This window comes from Ovis canadensis, chromosome 2 (genome assembly GCF_042477335.2).
Source record: "Ovis canadensis isolate MfBH-ARS-UI-01 breed Bighorn chromosome 2, ARS-UI_OviCan_v2, whole genome shotgun sequence".
Lineage (NCBI taxonomy): Eukaryota > Metazoa > Chordata > Mammalia > Artiodactyla > Bovidae > Ovis > Ovis canadensis.
The window spans coordinates 14234749-14251496 of NC_091246.1; the positions used below are offsets into that span (position 1 = coordinate 14234749).

A 16748-nucleotide genomic window follows, 5' to 3' on the forward strand; every position below is an offset into this window, starting at 1 on the left:
TCCATCAAGTGAATGGTCCATCATCTACCTAACAAACTCTTTCCTGCAGGACGTGTGCTTTGTTTTCAGTTTGTCACTGTTCCAGGGAACACATATAACTTGTGCATCAGGGGCTTTATTTTTTCAGGCCAGACCCTGTTGGGTTCAATATTGCAACTTTGGCTTTGTCCCCAATTCTAACGTGGTGATACCAACGACAGCACCATCAGGAGAGTGTATGTGCTTTGTCCGAGCTCAGCAACCCAGAGGGTAACTGTTGGAATATCTTTTTCTTCTTTAGAGCAGGTATAAGATAACTCTTGGACGTTGCCAACTCTCACATTTCTTTAATAGCAATAATAATCCTCTTTTTCCCTTTTATTTCATGATGGTCTGAGTCTATTCTGTGTGTTACTTTCACATTGCTGTTGGTCTCAGCATACCGCGTTGAACCATTAAGCCCTGCAAGGAGTAAGGCTTCCTCCAGTCCTTTATTTGCTGCACAGCAGGTAGTCACTACCAGGAACGTGAACTGGCTCCTGAGTCCAAGGGAATTTTGAGATGTTTAAAAAGAGAGTTTGGGGAAGGGGTGAGTGGGCTTGGATTAGACATCTCAGTGCCCACCGCAAGGACATTGTCATTTCTGGATGGGTTAAGTTGAGACCTACTCAACTCCCTCAGAAATCCTCAGCAGATTTGGGTCTGATCTGATGTGTTCCTGTGCATCCCTATCTTACCCCCTGTTAGAATGACTCAAAGCCATCAAGTAACTACTGTCCGTAGGCAAGACCCTGAAAGACACTAAAGCGACTGCACATGGGAAGTGGTGGCCTTGGTGTCTTGGCTGCAGCCCTCTGGTGGAAGTGGAACAATGTGCGTTCACCAGCAGGCAGTTTCTGTACCCCGAGGCTGCAGACAAAGCTAGTGCCAGTCATCAGGACCCTGGGCCTGCTGGCAGTCTTTGAGGCCAGCTTAAAGAAACATAACCCCTCCTCGCCCCCTCCCCTCCAAAGGCCTCTAGGAGGCCAAAGATGAAATGACCAAAGAGAAAGAAATGGAAACAAAGGCTCTTGATGGCCAGTTGGCACAACCTGATCCTGTAGGATGTCCACCCTCTCCAGACTCCAGCACAGGGCACTTGTGATCACCATGCCTTCTGTCCCCAAGGCCAGGGTGGTAGGAGTCTTCCAGGCTTACCTGGGTTCCCCTGAGGTTTCCCTCTATTGCCCAGAGTTTATAGGGAGCCCAACAACTAAAGTGAACGGACAGCGAGCCCTCCTGGCCTGATTAGTCCAGGCCTCCTGGTACTCTGTCCACTCTGATAGACTGTTCCCTATCAGTGGCGTCTAATCCATTCCGCACAGCTGCAGAGGGGCCGTCAGCAGGCCCCCACGTCTCCCTCGCCTCCTCATTACACTCCCTGGCTATGGTCAGAGTGAGGCAGTGTATCCTGCAAACACAGGACTCCAGCCTGTCTTCCTTGCAGAGGCCTGGCCCTATGGCACAACTCCAGGCTCAGATACAGCCGCTAGGCAACACTCGTAGGGGCCCTTGGTTTACTTCCTCAGCAAGCAAGGAAGGCTCGGTGTGTGTGCTCCTGTATCCTTCAGTTTAAAAGTGTGCTGCCAAAGAGTTCAAAGCTTTGTTTTCTAATCTGAAAGTAACACTCTTCTCTGTCTCTTTTTTGAAGATAAAAACATTCCCGGCTGATACAGTGACCCCTTTTCCTGATCCTTTCATCACAGGGCCACAGCTTACCGTAAGTAGATCCGAAAAACAGATCTGTGTTTCAAGACATAGTTCCTGGGTGGCATGCTTTCCTGTGGATTGCCAGCCGACAATGCCAACAGCTCATGTTTATTTATTTATTTTTGGCTGCATTGTTTCTTAGTTGCGACATGCAGGATTTTTTTTTTTTTTAGCTCATGGGCTTTTCTCTAGTTGTGGCGCACAGGTTTAGTTGCCCCGAAGCATATGGGATCTTAGTTTCTGGACCCGGGATGAAACCTGCATCCCCTGCATTGGAAGGTGGGTTTTTAACCACTGGACCACCAGGGAAGCCCCACCAACAGCCTCTTCTGATCACTGTGAACTCTGTGAGGCTGAGAAGTTGGGGTTTGAGGGTCAGCATTTTCCAGTTACTTTATTTTATTGAGGTGAGCTTCATGTAACATAAAATTAACAATGTTTGAAGTGACCGTTTAGTGGCGTTTAGTATATTTGGAGTCATGCAACTACTGCCTCCAATTCTAAAACCTTCTCATCACCCCCAAAGGAAATCTCATGCCCATTAAGTAGTCATTCCCATTTTCCCCTTCACTCTGGCCATTGTCAGCCACCAATTTGCATTTTGTCTCTTTGGATTTGCCTAGTTTGGATATTCCACAAAAATGGAATCATAAACTATGTGACCTATGTCTAGTTTCTGTCACTTAGCATCATGTTTGTCACATCTATGTATGCTGTAGGATGTATCAGTATTTTATTTCTTCTTATGGAGGAATAATATTCCATTGCATTATATACCACGATTTGTTAATGTATCCATTCATGGATGGGTTTTGGGTTCTCCCCACTTTTTGGCTACTGTGAACAATACTGCGATGAACATACATGTACATGCATTTATCAGACTCTGTTTTCAGTGCTTTGGGGTTGGATCTGCATCTTGATAATGGTATGACTTATGATTTTAAGTTGAGATTTTGCCACTCTGAGCACCAGTCTCCTTTTATTTAAAGTGGAAATAGTAATAAGAACATCCTCCTCCTCATATCTGGTTGAGGCAAGGGTCAAAAGGGATCAAGAACTTGAAAGTACTCGACCATGCACAGACCATCCCACGAATGTCAGGTACAGTTGTTCCTCAATGCTGGAGAGGCAGGGTGGTGTAATAACAAGAGCAGGTAGTCATGACAACCGGCTTTCCTGTTGCCATGGCTCTCTGTGTCGCTGAGCAGCTTATTTAAACTCTCTGCAAACTGCTGAAATGTTTTTAAACATTTAAATGTTGTAGTTTCCTCATCTGCAAAGTGAGAGAGTTCGATGATTTTCAAGATTCTCTTCAGCTCCTCGACTTTTTTCTTTTAATTAAGAGCTTGTGCAGAAGCTTACTCTCTGATGAGCAGAAGTAGGGAGTTTAGGCTCCCTCCTCTCTCTCCTGAGGCTTCCCTGGTGGCTCAGTGATAAAGAATCTGCCTCCTGATGCAGGAGAGGCAGGTTCAATCCCCTGGGTCGGGAAGATCCCCTGGAGAAGGAAATGGCAACCCCCTCCAGTATTCTTGCCTGGAGAATCCCATGGACAGAGGATCCTGGGGGGTTACAGTCCATGGAGTTGCAAAGAGTTGGGCATGACTGAACACCCATGCATGCCTCTTTCCTCTCCCTCCCCCTTCCTCCCAGGGATCAGAGTTTGCAATTCCTAGAACCACATGGTCCCTGAGGTTCCTTCCAAAGGTCAGTCTAGAGGATCTTCTGGGCGGGCTGTGTGGTGCCCTAGGGGTAGCTCGAAGTGCAGTCTCAGGGGCTGGCTGATTGTAGCTACCTGAGGTGGCTTCAGCCATATGAACAGGAGGGCGTGAGCAGTGGCTGATTCAGGTCTGAGGATGAACAGACCTGGGAAGGTGTTCAACAGTCTGTGCAGAGACAAAAGCAGGTTTCTAGAACAATCCATGGGGCTTCCCATGTGGTGCTACTGGTAAAGAACCAGCTCGCAAATGGAGGAGACATAAGAGATGTGAGTTCTGTCCCTGCGTCAGGAAGAGCCCCTGGAGAAGGGCATGGTGACCCAGTTTTCAGTGTTCTTGCTGGAGAATCCACGGATAGAGGAGCCTGGTGAGCTACAGTCCATGAGGTCACACAGAGCGGATGCAACTCCAGCAACTTAGCATGCACACATGCAGAACAGTCTGCACTAGGGTCATGATCGGCTTCCAGCACCTGTCTTTTAAGGAACAGAGGGCAGAGACACAGGGGCTGGGCCAGGCATTCAGTGCTGCTGCCAGATACTCATCTGGCCCCTGCAGTTTGGCTGGGCACAGCTTCCCTAGCTGGAGGCTCCAGCTCCACTTCCTCTGCTGGCGATGGCGGGCACTCTGGCTTGCTGCCCAGCCTTGGCAGTGCTGTGAGACACCCAGGGAAGTCCTTCCTGAAAAGCCGGGGGCCGAGATGGAGCAGGAAGCCAATGTCAGAAACCATGCTGGGACTTTGAAGAACTGGGCAAGAGTGGCTTGAAGGCAGCTAGAGCAGGCAGAGGGAGCAGCATGAGCCACAGTCCTGGGGCAGAGCGGGCATCCCACCTCCAGGGGACTGAACCGAGGCCAGTGGGCCTAGATGGCAGAGAGCAAGGCTGTGGGGCATGAGAGGAGGAAGGGGAGGAAAGCAGGGACAAACCCTGCAGGGCGCAGCCATGCTTGGCTGAGCTCAGATGGGGAGTCCGTCAGTGAGAAGCCTTTGAAGGACTCTGAGCAGGCCAGGGACAGGGCAGCTGCATTTGGCGATGATCCCTGTGATGGCAGTGAGAGGAGCTGGGTTCAGGCAGTGTGGACTCTGGGCAGTCCTCTAGAAACCTCAAACAGTAGTTCAAGGGAAAGAAGGCAGAGAGCTTGACCCAGAGTGCTGTTGATGGTGGAGGTGGATAGATGAGCACAGATCAGGGAAATATTTAAGAGGCGGGTGAGGAATTGGATTGGATGAGTGAGAGAAAGGGCCAGAAATAGCTCTCAGATTTCTGACTTGCAGAATGTGGATAGAGAGTGGATGCATTCACTGAGACAAGGAAATCTTAGGGTAGACTGAACCAGGAAGGGTAATGAATTTGCCTCTTGCCATGATGTGTTAGAAATGCGTTGGAAATGCCTGGATGGAAACAGGGAATGGGCAGCTGGATCAGTTCAGTTCAGTCGCTCAGTCGTGTCTGGACTGCAATACGCCAGGCTTCCCTGTCCATCACCAACTCCCAGAGCTTACTCAAACTCTTGCCCATCGAGTCGGTGAGGCCATCCAACCATCTCATCCTCTGTCGTCCCCTTCTCTTCCTGCCTTCAATATTTTCCAGCATTAGGGTCTTTTCTAATGAGTCAATTCTTCCCATCAGGTGGCCAAAGTACTGGAGCTTCAGCTTTAGCATCAGTCCTTCCAATGAATATTCAGAATTGATGTCCTTTAGTATTGACTGGTTTGACCTCACTGCTGTCCAAGGGTCTCTCTAGAGGCTTCTCCAACACCACAGTTCAAAAGCATCAATTCTTTGGTGCTCAGCTTTTATGGTCCAACTCTCAAATCCGTACATGACTACTGGAAAAACCATAGCTTTCACTAGATGGACCTTTGTTGGCAAAGTAATATCTCTGTTTTTTAATATGCTATCTAAGTTTGTCATAGCTTTTCTTCCAAGGAGCAAGCATCTTTTAATTTCATGGCTGCAGTCACCATCTGCAGTGACTTTGGAGCCCAAGAAAATAAAGTCTGTCACTATTTCCATTGTTTCCCCATCTATTTGCCATGAAGTGATGGGACCGGATGCCATAATCTTCATTTTCTGAATGTTTAGTTTTAAGCAGGTTTTTCATTCACTTCTTTCACTTTCATCAAGAGGCTCTTTGGTTCCTCTTCACTTTCTGCCATAAGGGCGGTGTCATCTGCATATCTGAGGTTATTGATATTTTTCCTGGCAATCTTGAGTCCAGCTTGTGCTTCATCCAGCCCGGCAGTTCACATGATGTACACTGTATCATATGACCTAAATCAAATCCCTTATGACTATACAGTGGAAGTGAGAAATAGATTTAAGGGACTAGATCTGATAGAGTGCCTGATGAACTATAGACAGAGGTTTGTGACGTTGTACAGGAGACAGGGAATAAGACTATCCCCAAGAAAAAGAAATGCAAAAAAGCAAAATGGCTGTCTGAGGAGGCCTTACAAATAGCTGTGAAAAGAAGAGAAGTGAAAGCAAATGAGAAAAGGAAAGATATACCCATCTGAATGCAGAGTTCCAAAGAATAGCAAGGAGAGATAAGAAAGCCTTCCTCAGCAATGAAGGCAAAGAAATAGAGGAAAACAATAAAATGGGAAAGACTAGAAATCTCTTCAAGAAAATTAGAGATACCAAGGGAACATTTCATGTAAAGATGGGCTCAATAAAGGACAGAAATGGTATGGACCTAACAGAAGCAGAAGCTATTAAGAAGAGGTGGCAAGAATACACAGAAGAACTGTACAAAAAAAATCTTCACAACCCAGATAATCATGAAGGTATGATCACTCACACTCACCTAGAGCCAGACATCCTGGTATGTGAAGTCAGGTGGGCCTTAGGAAGAATTACTAAGAACAAAGCTAGTGGAAGCGATGGAATTCCAGTTGAGCTATTTCAAATTCTAAAAGGTGATGCTGTGAAAGTGCTGCACTCAATATGCCAGCAAATTTGGAAAACTCAGCAGTGGCCACAGGACTGGAAAAGGTCAGTTTTCATTCCAATCCCAAAGAAAGGCAATGCCAAAGAATGCTCAAACTACCACACAATTACACTCATCTCACATGCTAGTAAAGTAATGCTCAAAATTCTCCAAGCCAGGCTTTAGCAATACAAGAACCATTGACTTCCAGATGTTCAATCTGGTTTTAGAAAAGGCAGAGGAACCAGAGATCAAATTGCCAACATCCCCTGGATCATCGAAAAAGCAAGAGAGTTCCAGAAAAACATTTATATCTGCGTTATTGACTATGCCAAAGCCTTTGACTGTGTGGATCACAATAAACTGTGGACAATTCTGAAAGAGATGGGAATACCAGACCACCTGACCTGCCTCTTGAGAAATCTGTATGCAGGTCAGGAAGCGACAGTTAGAACTGGACATGGAACAACAGACTGGTTCCAAATAGAAAAAGGAGTGCATCAAGGCTGTATATTGTCACCCTGCTTATTTAACTTCTCTGCAGAGTACATCATGAGAAATGCTGGGCTGGAAGAAGCACAAGCTGGAATCAAGATTGTTGGGAGAAATATTAATAACCTCAGATATGCAGATGATACCACCCTTATGGCAGAAAGTGAAAAACTAAAGAGCCTCTTGATGAAAGTAAAAGAAGAGAGTGAAAAAGTTGGCTTAAATCTCAACATTCAGGAAACTAAGATCATGACATCCAGCCCCATCACTTCATGGCAAATAGATGGGAAAACAATGGAAACAGTGGCTGACTTTAATTTGGGGGGCTCCAGAATCACTGCTGATGGTGATTGTAGCCATGAAATTAAAAGACGCTTACTCCTTGGAAGGAAAGTTATCACCAACCAGACAGCATATTAAAAAGCAGCGACATTTCTTTGTCAACAAAGATCCATCTAATCAAGGCTATGGTTTTTCCAGTGGTCATGTATTGGATGTGAGAGTTGGGGTATAAAGAAAGCTGAGCACCGAAGAATTGATGCTTTTGAACTGTGGTGTTAGAGAAGACTCTTGAGAGTCCCTTGGACTGCAAGGAGATCCCACCAGTCCATCCTAAAGGAGATCAGTCCTGGGTGTTTGGAAGGACTGATGTTGAAGCTGAAATTCCAATACTTTGGCCACCTGATGAGATGAGCTGACTCAATGGAAAAGACCCTGATGCTGGTTGGGATTGAGGGCAGGAGGAGAAGGGGATGACAGAGGATGAGATGGCTGGATGGCATCACCGACTCGATGGACATGGGTTTGGGTGGACTCCAGGAGTTGGTGATGGACAGGGAGGCCTGGCGTGCTGCAGTTCATGGGGTTGCAAAGAGTTGGATATGACTGAGCAACTGAACTGAACTGAACTCTGCATATAAGTTAAATAAGCAGGGTGATAATATACAGCCTTAACATACTCCTTTCCCCATTTGGAACCAGTCCATTGTTCCATGTCCAGTTCTAACTGTTGCTTCTTGACCTGCATACAGATTTCTCAGGAGGCAGGTAAGGTGGTCTGGTATGCCCATCTCTTTCAGAATTTTCCGTAGTTTGTTGTGATCCACACAGACTTTAGCATAGTCAATGAAGCAGAAGTAGATGTTTTTTCTGAAATTTTCTTGCTTTTCTATGATCCAACAGATGTTGGCAATTTGATTGCTGGTTCCTCTGCCTTTTCTACATCAGCTTGAACATCTGCAAGTTCTTGGTTCACATACTGTTAAAGCCTAGCTTGGAGAATTTTGAGCATTACTTTGCTAGTGTGTGAGATGAGTACAATTGTGCAATAGTTTGAACATTCTTTGGCATTGCCTTTCTTTGGGATTGGAATGAAAACTGACCTTTTCCAGTCCTGCGGCCACTGCTGAGTTTTCCAAATTTGCTGGCATATTGAGTGCAGCACTTTCACAGCATCATCTTTTAGAATTTGAAATAGTTCAACTGGAATTCCATCATTTCCACTAGTTTTGTTCATAGTTATGCTTCCTGAGGCCCACTTGACTTCACATTCCAGGATGTGTAGCTCTAGATGAGTGATTACACCATTGTGATTATCTTGGTCATGAAGATCTTTTTTGTACAGTTCTTCCATGTATTCTTGCCACCTCTTCTTAATAGCTTCTGCTTCTGTTAGGTCCATACCATTTCTGTCCTTAATTGTGCCCAACTTTGCATGAAATGTTCCCTTGGTATCTCTAATTTTCTTGAAGAGATCACTAGTCTTTCCCATTCTATTGTTTTCCTCTATTTATTTGCATTGATCACTTAGGAAGGCTTTCTTATCTCCTTGCTATTCTTTGGAACTCTGCATTCAGATGTATATATCTTTCCTTTTCTCATTTGCCTTTTTCTTTTGCCTTTTGCTTTTTGGCAGTTGGATATCGAAGTCTGTATCAGGAGAGAGGACTAAACTGGAGATTATAATTAGCAAGTTATTAATACCAACAGCTCGATGGTAATGGAAGCCAAATTCATAAGCTTCAGCTTCCTAATTTTCTTCCTCGTGTACATCATATTCTCTTTTCCTCCCTACCAAGGTCAAGATATTTGACCTTGCTATAGGGGTGGCCTCTCCAGAGACTCCCTGACCTATCCTGTCCACAGTCAAGGGGGAGTTCAGCAGCTCCAGGGAACTCCATACAGTTATTCTGCTAGTTGATCCAGCATTGACCTTGAGCCTGAATTCAACAACCAGACTCCTTGGTTGGTTCCGAAGCCAGTTCCTACCTTGTATTTGAGCCTGTTGAGTCTACTTGATAGTCAGCCAAGGGCCTCGGTCTGTCTAAGATGAGGACCTCTGCCTGACTCTGGTCAGATTTCTGTGCCATGATCTTCTTCTTGACCTGGCCTGGCCCTATGTTACCTGCTTTGTTCCAGCAAATGTTGGTTCATTCATTTCTTTGTTCAGCAAATATTAAGAAGACTAGTACTCAGGGTTGAGATTTAATAATAGTAATTTTCGCTGCTCCCTGAGGTCATTCTTAGGCTGCTCAGGTAGTGCTAGTGGTAAAGAACCCGCCTACCAGTGCAGAAGACTTAAGAGAACGTGGATTCAGTCCCTGGGTTGGGAAGATCCCCTGGAGGAGGAAATGGCAACCCTCTCCAGTATTCTTGCTTGGAGAATCCCATGGACAGAGGAGCTGGTGGGTTACAGTCCATAGGGTCACAAAGAGTTGGACATGACTGAAGTGACTTAGAGCACAAGGTCATTCTTAAGTGAGGTTGGCTCTTTTTCTCCTATTTTGTGTGCATGGCAGTGAGGAATATAATGACTGTTAGTAAAGCTGGATGCCACTGCCTTGATTCATGCTAATGCCCTGGTACCTTCCCTGCAATTGCCTTTGTATGTAAGTACATTTCCCTCTTTTTCCAGAAAGAGTCAAAATTGGCATCAAAAGCCCAACCTACACCCACTTTATTGAAGCAACAAAATAACATCTTACCCCAGCTCCTGTATCAGGAAGGTTGGACTCAGCCATGCTTTAAAATGACAAATTGAATTTCCTATTCATGCTGCATGACCGCCATGGGTGGGCTATGCCTTCTGCTCTGTGTTGCTTTGTTTCTGGGACCCTGGCTAATGGAGCAGCTGCCCTCTAGAACACTGCTGGTCACAGAGGCTGGGGGGAGGCGGGGAAAGAAGCGACAAATCGCACACCAGCACTTAACTCTTCCAATGGAAATAAAACCTGGTGGCTCATGTCCATGGCTAAAGCAAGGCACTGGCCATGCCTAACTTCAGGGTGGGGTTGAGGGGGACTTTCCTAGGGGTCCAGTGGTTAAGACTCTGTGCTTCCGCTAAAGGGGCCACAGGTTTGATCCCTTGCTAGAGAGCTAAAATCCCTCATGCCAGGAAGCAGAGCCAATAAATAAATAAATATTTATTAAAAAACAGTTTTAAAAGTAGGCTGGGGAAGTGTAATCCTACCATGTCCCTGGAAAGAAATGAGCCAGCATTATCTAAGGAACCACACAAGTGACCACTACATCCCAGCATTTGTGAAAGCCCCCGTGGCAAACATCACACGCCAGCAACTCTGTGACGCTCTGTTCTTGTGGCCAGTTCCCTGGCATTGCTCCAGCCCAGGCCAGCTCAGTTCTGTCTCTGGACGCAGTTGTAAAACAAACAGGGGCTTATATTTTTCAGCAGTAGTCTTTCAGGACTCTCAAGGATAAAGATTCTCCCCGTTTAGAATCTTGGTTCTAAATACTGATTCTTAGTGCTTACTGTGTGACCTCGAGAAGATTGCTTAATGTCTCTGAGCCTCAGTTTCCTTTTCCATAAAAATCAGTTCCAAGATGTGCATTTTTCCACCTTCTAACATCTCTGAAATTAGAGTAGATATTACACTAGTGGGCCTGACAGAGTTTGAATAGTTACTTTTTCTCTGTGTCGTGTGCAAGAAATGGTGCGTCTTATAAATGATGGTGTCCACCAATCAGAATGGCTGCGATCCAAAAGTCTACAAACAATAAATGCTGGAGAGGGTGTGGAGAAAAGGGAACCCTCTTACACTGTTGGTGGGAATACAAACTAGTACAGCCACTATGGAGAACAGTGTGGAGATTCCTTAAAAAAAACTGCAAATAGAACTGCCTTACGACCCAGCAATCCCACTGCTAGGCATACACACCGAGGAAACCAGAATTGAAAGAGACTCATGTACCCCAATGTTCATCGCAGCACGGTTTATAATAGCCAGGACATGGAAGCAACCTAGATGTCCATCAGCAGATGAATGGATAAGAAAGCTGTGGTACATATACACAATGGAGTATTATTCAGCCATTAAAAAGAATACATTTGAATCAGTTCTAATGAGGTGGATGAAACTGGAGCCGATGATACAGAGTGAAGTAAGCCAGAAAGAAAAACACCAGTACAGTATACTAACACATATATATGGAATTTAGAAAGATGGCAATGACGACCCTGTATGCAAGACAGCAAAAGAGACATAGATGTGTAGAACAGACTTTTGGACTCTGTGGGAGAGGGGGAGGGTGGGATGATTTGGGAGAATGGCATTGAAACATGTATACTATCATGTAAGAAACAAATCACCAGTCCAGGTTCGATACAGGATACAGGATGCTTGGGGCTGGTGCACTGGGATGACCCAGAGAGATGATATGGGGAGGATGGTGGGAGGGGGGTTCAGGATTGGGAACTCATGTACACCCATGGCGGATTCATATCAATGTATGGCAAAACCAATACAGTATTGTAAAGTAAAAAAAAAATAAAAATAAATAAATGGTGGTGTCTACCGTGATGAAACATGACCTCCCCCTTAAAGACTGTGAAGAGGTAATACATGTAAGGTGCTTAGCATAGTGGCTGGCACTAAATAAAATGATTTAATACGTGGCTATTGATGAACTATTATTAAAAAATGACAGGGACTGTGTAGTAAGGCTGAGGAAACAGCTGACAATATGAAAATGAAACCCAAATTGAGGTTGACGTCCTCTTTTCTGTTTCCCCTCCAGGCAGACTTTAGAGACAGTAAATTACAGTGCTGTCCTGGCCAGTCTTCCCCGCTGATTCCTGCAGCGACCCTGAGGCCCTTGACAGAGACCGTGTCCACAGTGCAGACCATCTACACCATTCGGAAGCCTGTTTCTCCAGCAACCAGGTGTGTCAGGTCAGCAGGTGCCAACAGGTAACTCTGGTGACAGGGAAACCAGGCTCAGGCTCGTTGTCACATCTGCAGCAATGTTTGCGACTCTCTTATTCATGCTTTTCTTCATGTATTCTCAAAGTATTTACTGAAAGATCATCAAAGGCGGCTGCTGCTGCTAAGTCGCTTCAGTTGTGTCCAACTCTGTGCGACCCCACAGCGGCAGCCCACCCGGCTCCCCCATCCCTGGAATTCTCCAGGCAAGAACACTGGAGTGGGTTGCCATTTCCTTCTCCAATGCATGAAAGTGAAAAGTGAAAGTGAAGTTGCTCAGTTGTGCCCGACTCTTAGCGATGCCATGGACTGCAGCCCACCAGGCTCCTCCGTCCATGGGATTTTCCAGGCAAGCGCACTGGAGTGGGGTGCCATTGCCTTCTCCGCATCAAAGGCTAGACAGTATTATTCTAGGTGCTAAGGATGTAGAGTGAGCAAAACATAACCCCTAACCACAAACTAGCCCTCCAAATGGTTTCCCACGCTTTCTCGATGCACAGGCGCACATTTCTTCCATCAGTATGATCAGCGTGTACAGTATCTTTGATTACTTCCTCCATCCAACACAGATCTTCTCTTTTCAACACTGATCCTGCTCTCACCGCTTTCAGTTTCTTTGTATTCATGTAATGTGGTTGACCTCACTTGTTGCCGTTACTAGATATTTGAGTTATATCCTATTTCAGATTAAACTGAAGATCCCCTGGAGAAGTGAATGGCTACCCACTCCAGTATTCTCGTCTAGGGAATTCCATGGACAGAGGAGCCTCGCGGTCCATGGGGTCGCAAAGAGTTGGACACAACTGAGCGACTAACACTTTGACTTTCACATTGCTGAGGGGGTGCTATGTGCCAGGTCCTACGTTCAGCTCTGAGGGTTCAGAGAGGACTGGTGTATGTAACAGGCAGTCCTCTGAGGAGCGGTACCTGCAGAAGCTGAAGTCTGGTGGGGGAAATCCATGGGCAGCCAAGTTCAGGTCACTGTAGGGCTGGCAAATGGAGGGGTTCCTTAAGGAGCCTGAAAGAGCAAGTCAAGAGCTGGCTTGGGAAATGGCATTTAAACTGAGGCTGCTCTTACCATTTTTGAGCGTGTATCTCACCATTTTGTCACCTCCTCTTTCTCAGTGCAGAGACACTCCGGCAGGAACTGGAGAGAGAGAAAATGATGAAGAGACTGCTGATGACCGAACTGTGAAACTCTCCCCTGGCTGCCTGGAGGAGGGCATGGTGCCTTCTGTCCGTTTTCTTTCTTCGGGCTTCGTGTGCTCGCTGCAGCACAGCATACAAGCGTGTGCTCTGTTCACCCAGGTCTCCATGGCTGGTCAAAGCCAACCTCTGGCTTGACTTTTATTGGAAAAGTTATTTGCTGTCTCCTGAGTATTAGAGGTTTTCCTACTACTCAATGTAGTTGAGACAAAATTTGGTAAGCCTAGGAGAAGAAAGATGGGAAAACCGGGATTCCTTTTCAGAAGCACCTGTGTGTACATATTAATACCCACAGGGGTTAATACGGCATGGAATCCTTTGCGCTCAGTCTCAACCATGTGATTTTGTATGACTGACACTTGCACCAAGCTTTGACTGTTTGTTAAAGAGTCATTTTTAATGAGAGAATAATTCTTTACTGCTGGTTTTTCATTTACACTGGTAAATGCGCAGATCTTATAAAGTCTTTAACATTCATTTTTATTCAGACACGAGTAGGTCAACTAAAAAAGGAGAGTTGCAATCACCAGGACTGAAGTTATTGCAGCTTAATCAGAAATATAATTTAACTTGTGAATTTGGGGGTTATGATATTATTGGGGATACACAGAATTTATTATTGAACCCAAAGTAAAAACTTAAATTGTCTGAAGTAGTTGAAATTGTCTCAAAATCCTTACAAAGGGATTTGATGGCAGGATTCATTTGGGTGTTCCATGAAGGAAAATGATCTCTAAAGCTGATCAACTCATGTCCTGCTGATAGAAACTTGAGCAGAAGAAACGTTGCTCTTTTTTATATAGTTTCAAGAAATGTGTTTTTAAATTTTTCTTATGCACTTGAACAACTTTGCAGGAATAAAAGAACCCCCTAACCACAAACCAGCCCTCCAAATGGTATCCCACGCTTTCTCGATGCACAGGCACCCATGTCTTCCATCAGTATGATCAGTGTGTACATAATCTTTGATTACTTCCTCCATCTAACACATATCTTCTCTTTGCAACACTGGTCCTGCTCTCACCACTTACACTTTCTTTGTATTCATGTAATGTGGTTAACCTCACTTGTTGCCATTACTAGATATTTGAGTTATATCCTATTTTTCATTCTCATAAATAGTGCTGCTATGAATGTCTTTGTAAAAAATAAAATGTTTCTTCCTTTGGATTCTTCCCTTGGGAGTATCTCCAAAGAGAGATGACAAGGTCAAAGAGCATGAAGTATTTTATAGCTCTTGTTTCATATTGTCAGATTGCTTTCTAGAAAGATCTAGTCTCCTGGTTGAAAGGACCTTAAAGGTCATCAAGTTCAACCCCCCTCCTCTCTGAATGCTTGAATCCCTTCTACGATTTTTGATGCCACCAGCAATGTATAAGCATTTCTATTTACCAATAGTTCTGCCGGTATTGGGTTTTGCCATTTTTATTTATTTTTGCTAGTTTAATAAGTACGTATAGTTGTTCTTAAAAGGTTGTTTTATTTCATTAATTGCTAGCAAAGCTGAGCACTTTTCCATGTGATGACTTAGTAGCTGTATTTCCTTGTGTGTAAAATATCCATCCATTTCTTATGACCATTTAAGTGGGATTGATCTCATATATTTGTATCAGAATTGTATTTTTATGTTGTATTGTATACTTTGCTCTCCTCTCCCTCTCCTTAAATCTGAATGGTGCCAATAATTTGATACTAATGATATATATTTAAAAAAAAAGCAATGCCTCATTGACTAGCATTGTTGTGAAATGAGGTAATGTACGCAAATATTCAGATAACAGAGGATTAACCCTTTTAAGTGAGGAATCTTTAAAATTTTAATATTTTTTTGAGGGAAATCTTTCTAAAATACATTACGCACTTCCCTGCCTTAGTAAACAGAGTTCACTGGAGAGTATTTAACCTTTTCTTGATGAGTCATCATTACAAACATCAGCCCCGTTTGTACCTTGGTGTGGTGTCGTGATGTCATCAAGAGCCTGTCCAAACGTGCAGGGCTTGGCTTGCCTTTCACAGACTAACACTCTTCTCACTGATGGTTTGCACTGCTGTCTGCTCTGTTGGTGAAGCTGTCGGGGGTCACTGTGGTATCTGGGAACTTTTACCCCCTTCCATACTACCCGATGCCTGGCTGTATTTAAACAGCTTCCGCCGTTCTTTATGTTGTACACACGATACAAAATGTGTTCCTGTACAATATGGGGGAAGTGTTTGTGTCTCGGGTTGTCGCGTCCTGCCGACCCCTCCTCTTCTAACCTGCTTTCTGCGTCTTCTGCTCGTCACCTCCTGCTCTCTGATGGAAACCTCCAGGGCAACACTGAAGTTTCCTTGAGGAAGCCGGAAACGCAGTGTTACATACGCGTCAGGTTGGCTTTGTGTCTGAGGAGGGGGGGTGCATGCGGTTTTTGGCCATTGTTCTCAGGAGGCTCTGAGCCTGCTGCTTTTTCCTCCACGCCCCCCTGCGTCACAGATGTTTCCGAAGGTCAATGTCACTGAAGTCTGATCACGAACAATTGGCTGTTACTGTATATGAAAACCCAGTACCTCTGGCAGCTCAACTCTAACCAGTAAAATCAAGAGGATTCCATCCTTTCAGCAGTTGTCCTGTTATTTGCCTATGTACATGTATGTTGGGTGCTTGGAGTTGGGACCTGAGAAGATGACACTGTGTTGGGTGGATACATAATGATAAAAATGAATTGGTATAGTCACTTCACCTTTTTAAAAAATATATACTTAAACCCAAAATAACAGTACCGTACAATCACACAATACATCATATGTCCAGGAAGAAAAATCAGCTTGCTGACATAATCATTCCAGAGCAAGGGTCCCAAATTGTGGGCCATAGACTCCTGGTGGACCTGGGGCAAGTGACCTGGGGCAAGATCATTCCTCCTTCTGCACTTTCAAGATCAACATCAGTAAACTTGTGGAGAGCCTCCCATGGTCTATCTAGGAAATTACCAGAAGTTTCCTTCTCTCCCTGTTCTATGTTAGCCAACCTAACATAAAGTCTTAGCACATGCTCACCTGAGTCCTACAAGAATACATCCAACAAAGTGACTCTGTTATGGGAACTGAGTCAGTCAGTCAGTCAGTCAGTCAGTCATGTCTGACTCTTTGTGACCCAATGCACTGTAGACCTCCAAGGCTCCTCTGTCCATGGAAATCTCCAGGCAAGAATACTGGAGTAGGTAGCCATTCCCTTCTCCAGGGGATCTTCCCAACCCAGGGATCAAACTTGGGTCTCCTGCATTGCAGTCAGATTCTTTACTGTCTGACCCACCAGGGAAGCCCAGTGGACAGGGGGGTGGGGAGTTAATGCAAGTGGTCTGGGAATCCTGCAACCCTGAGTTTGTGGATTGTAGATAACTTATGTTTGAAGAATTTAAAAACTAGGTCCTAGAGAATTTGGAAGATCCCACCTGAATTCACCCCAAAATTTATACTC

The 16748-nt window shown here is 44.9% G+C and overlaps 1 protein-coding gene across 16 annotated transcripts in view; it reads left to right on the forward strand.

Moving 5' to 3' along the window:
- Positions 1-15889, forward strand: part of EPB41L4B (erythrocyte membrane protein band 4.1 like 4B) — a 144185-nt gene extending 128296 nt beyond the window's left edge. For 8 of the 16 annotated variants that reach the window (XM_069575486.1, XM_069575494.1, XM_069575489.1 and 5 more), the window contains 3 exons: positions 1670-1738; positions 11904-12049; positions 13214-15889. In XM_069575486.1, coding sequence (XP_069431587.1) covers positions 1670-1738; positions 11904-12049; positions 13214-13283 — 285 coding nt within the window. In that variant the 3' untranslated portion in view covers positions 13284-15889. Of the gene's footprint in view, positions 1-1669; positions 1739-11903; positions 12077-13213 lie in introns of all 16 variants that reach the window. The other 8 variants (XM_069575484.1, XM_069575491.1, XM_069575482.1 and 5 more) reach the window with 2 other exon arrangements.
- The last annotated feature ends 859 nt before the right edge of the window (positions 15890-16748 follow it).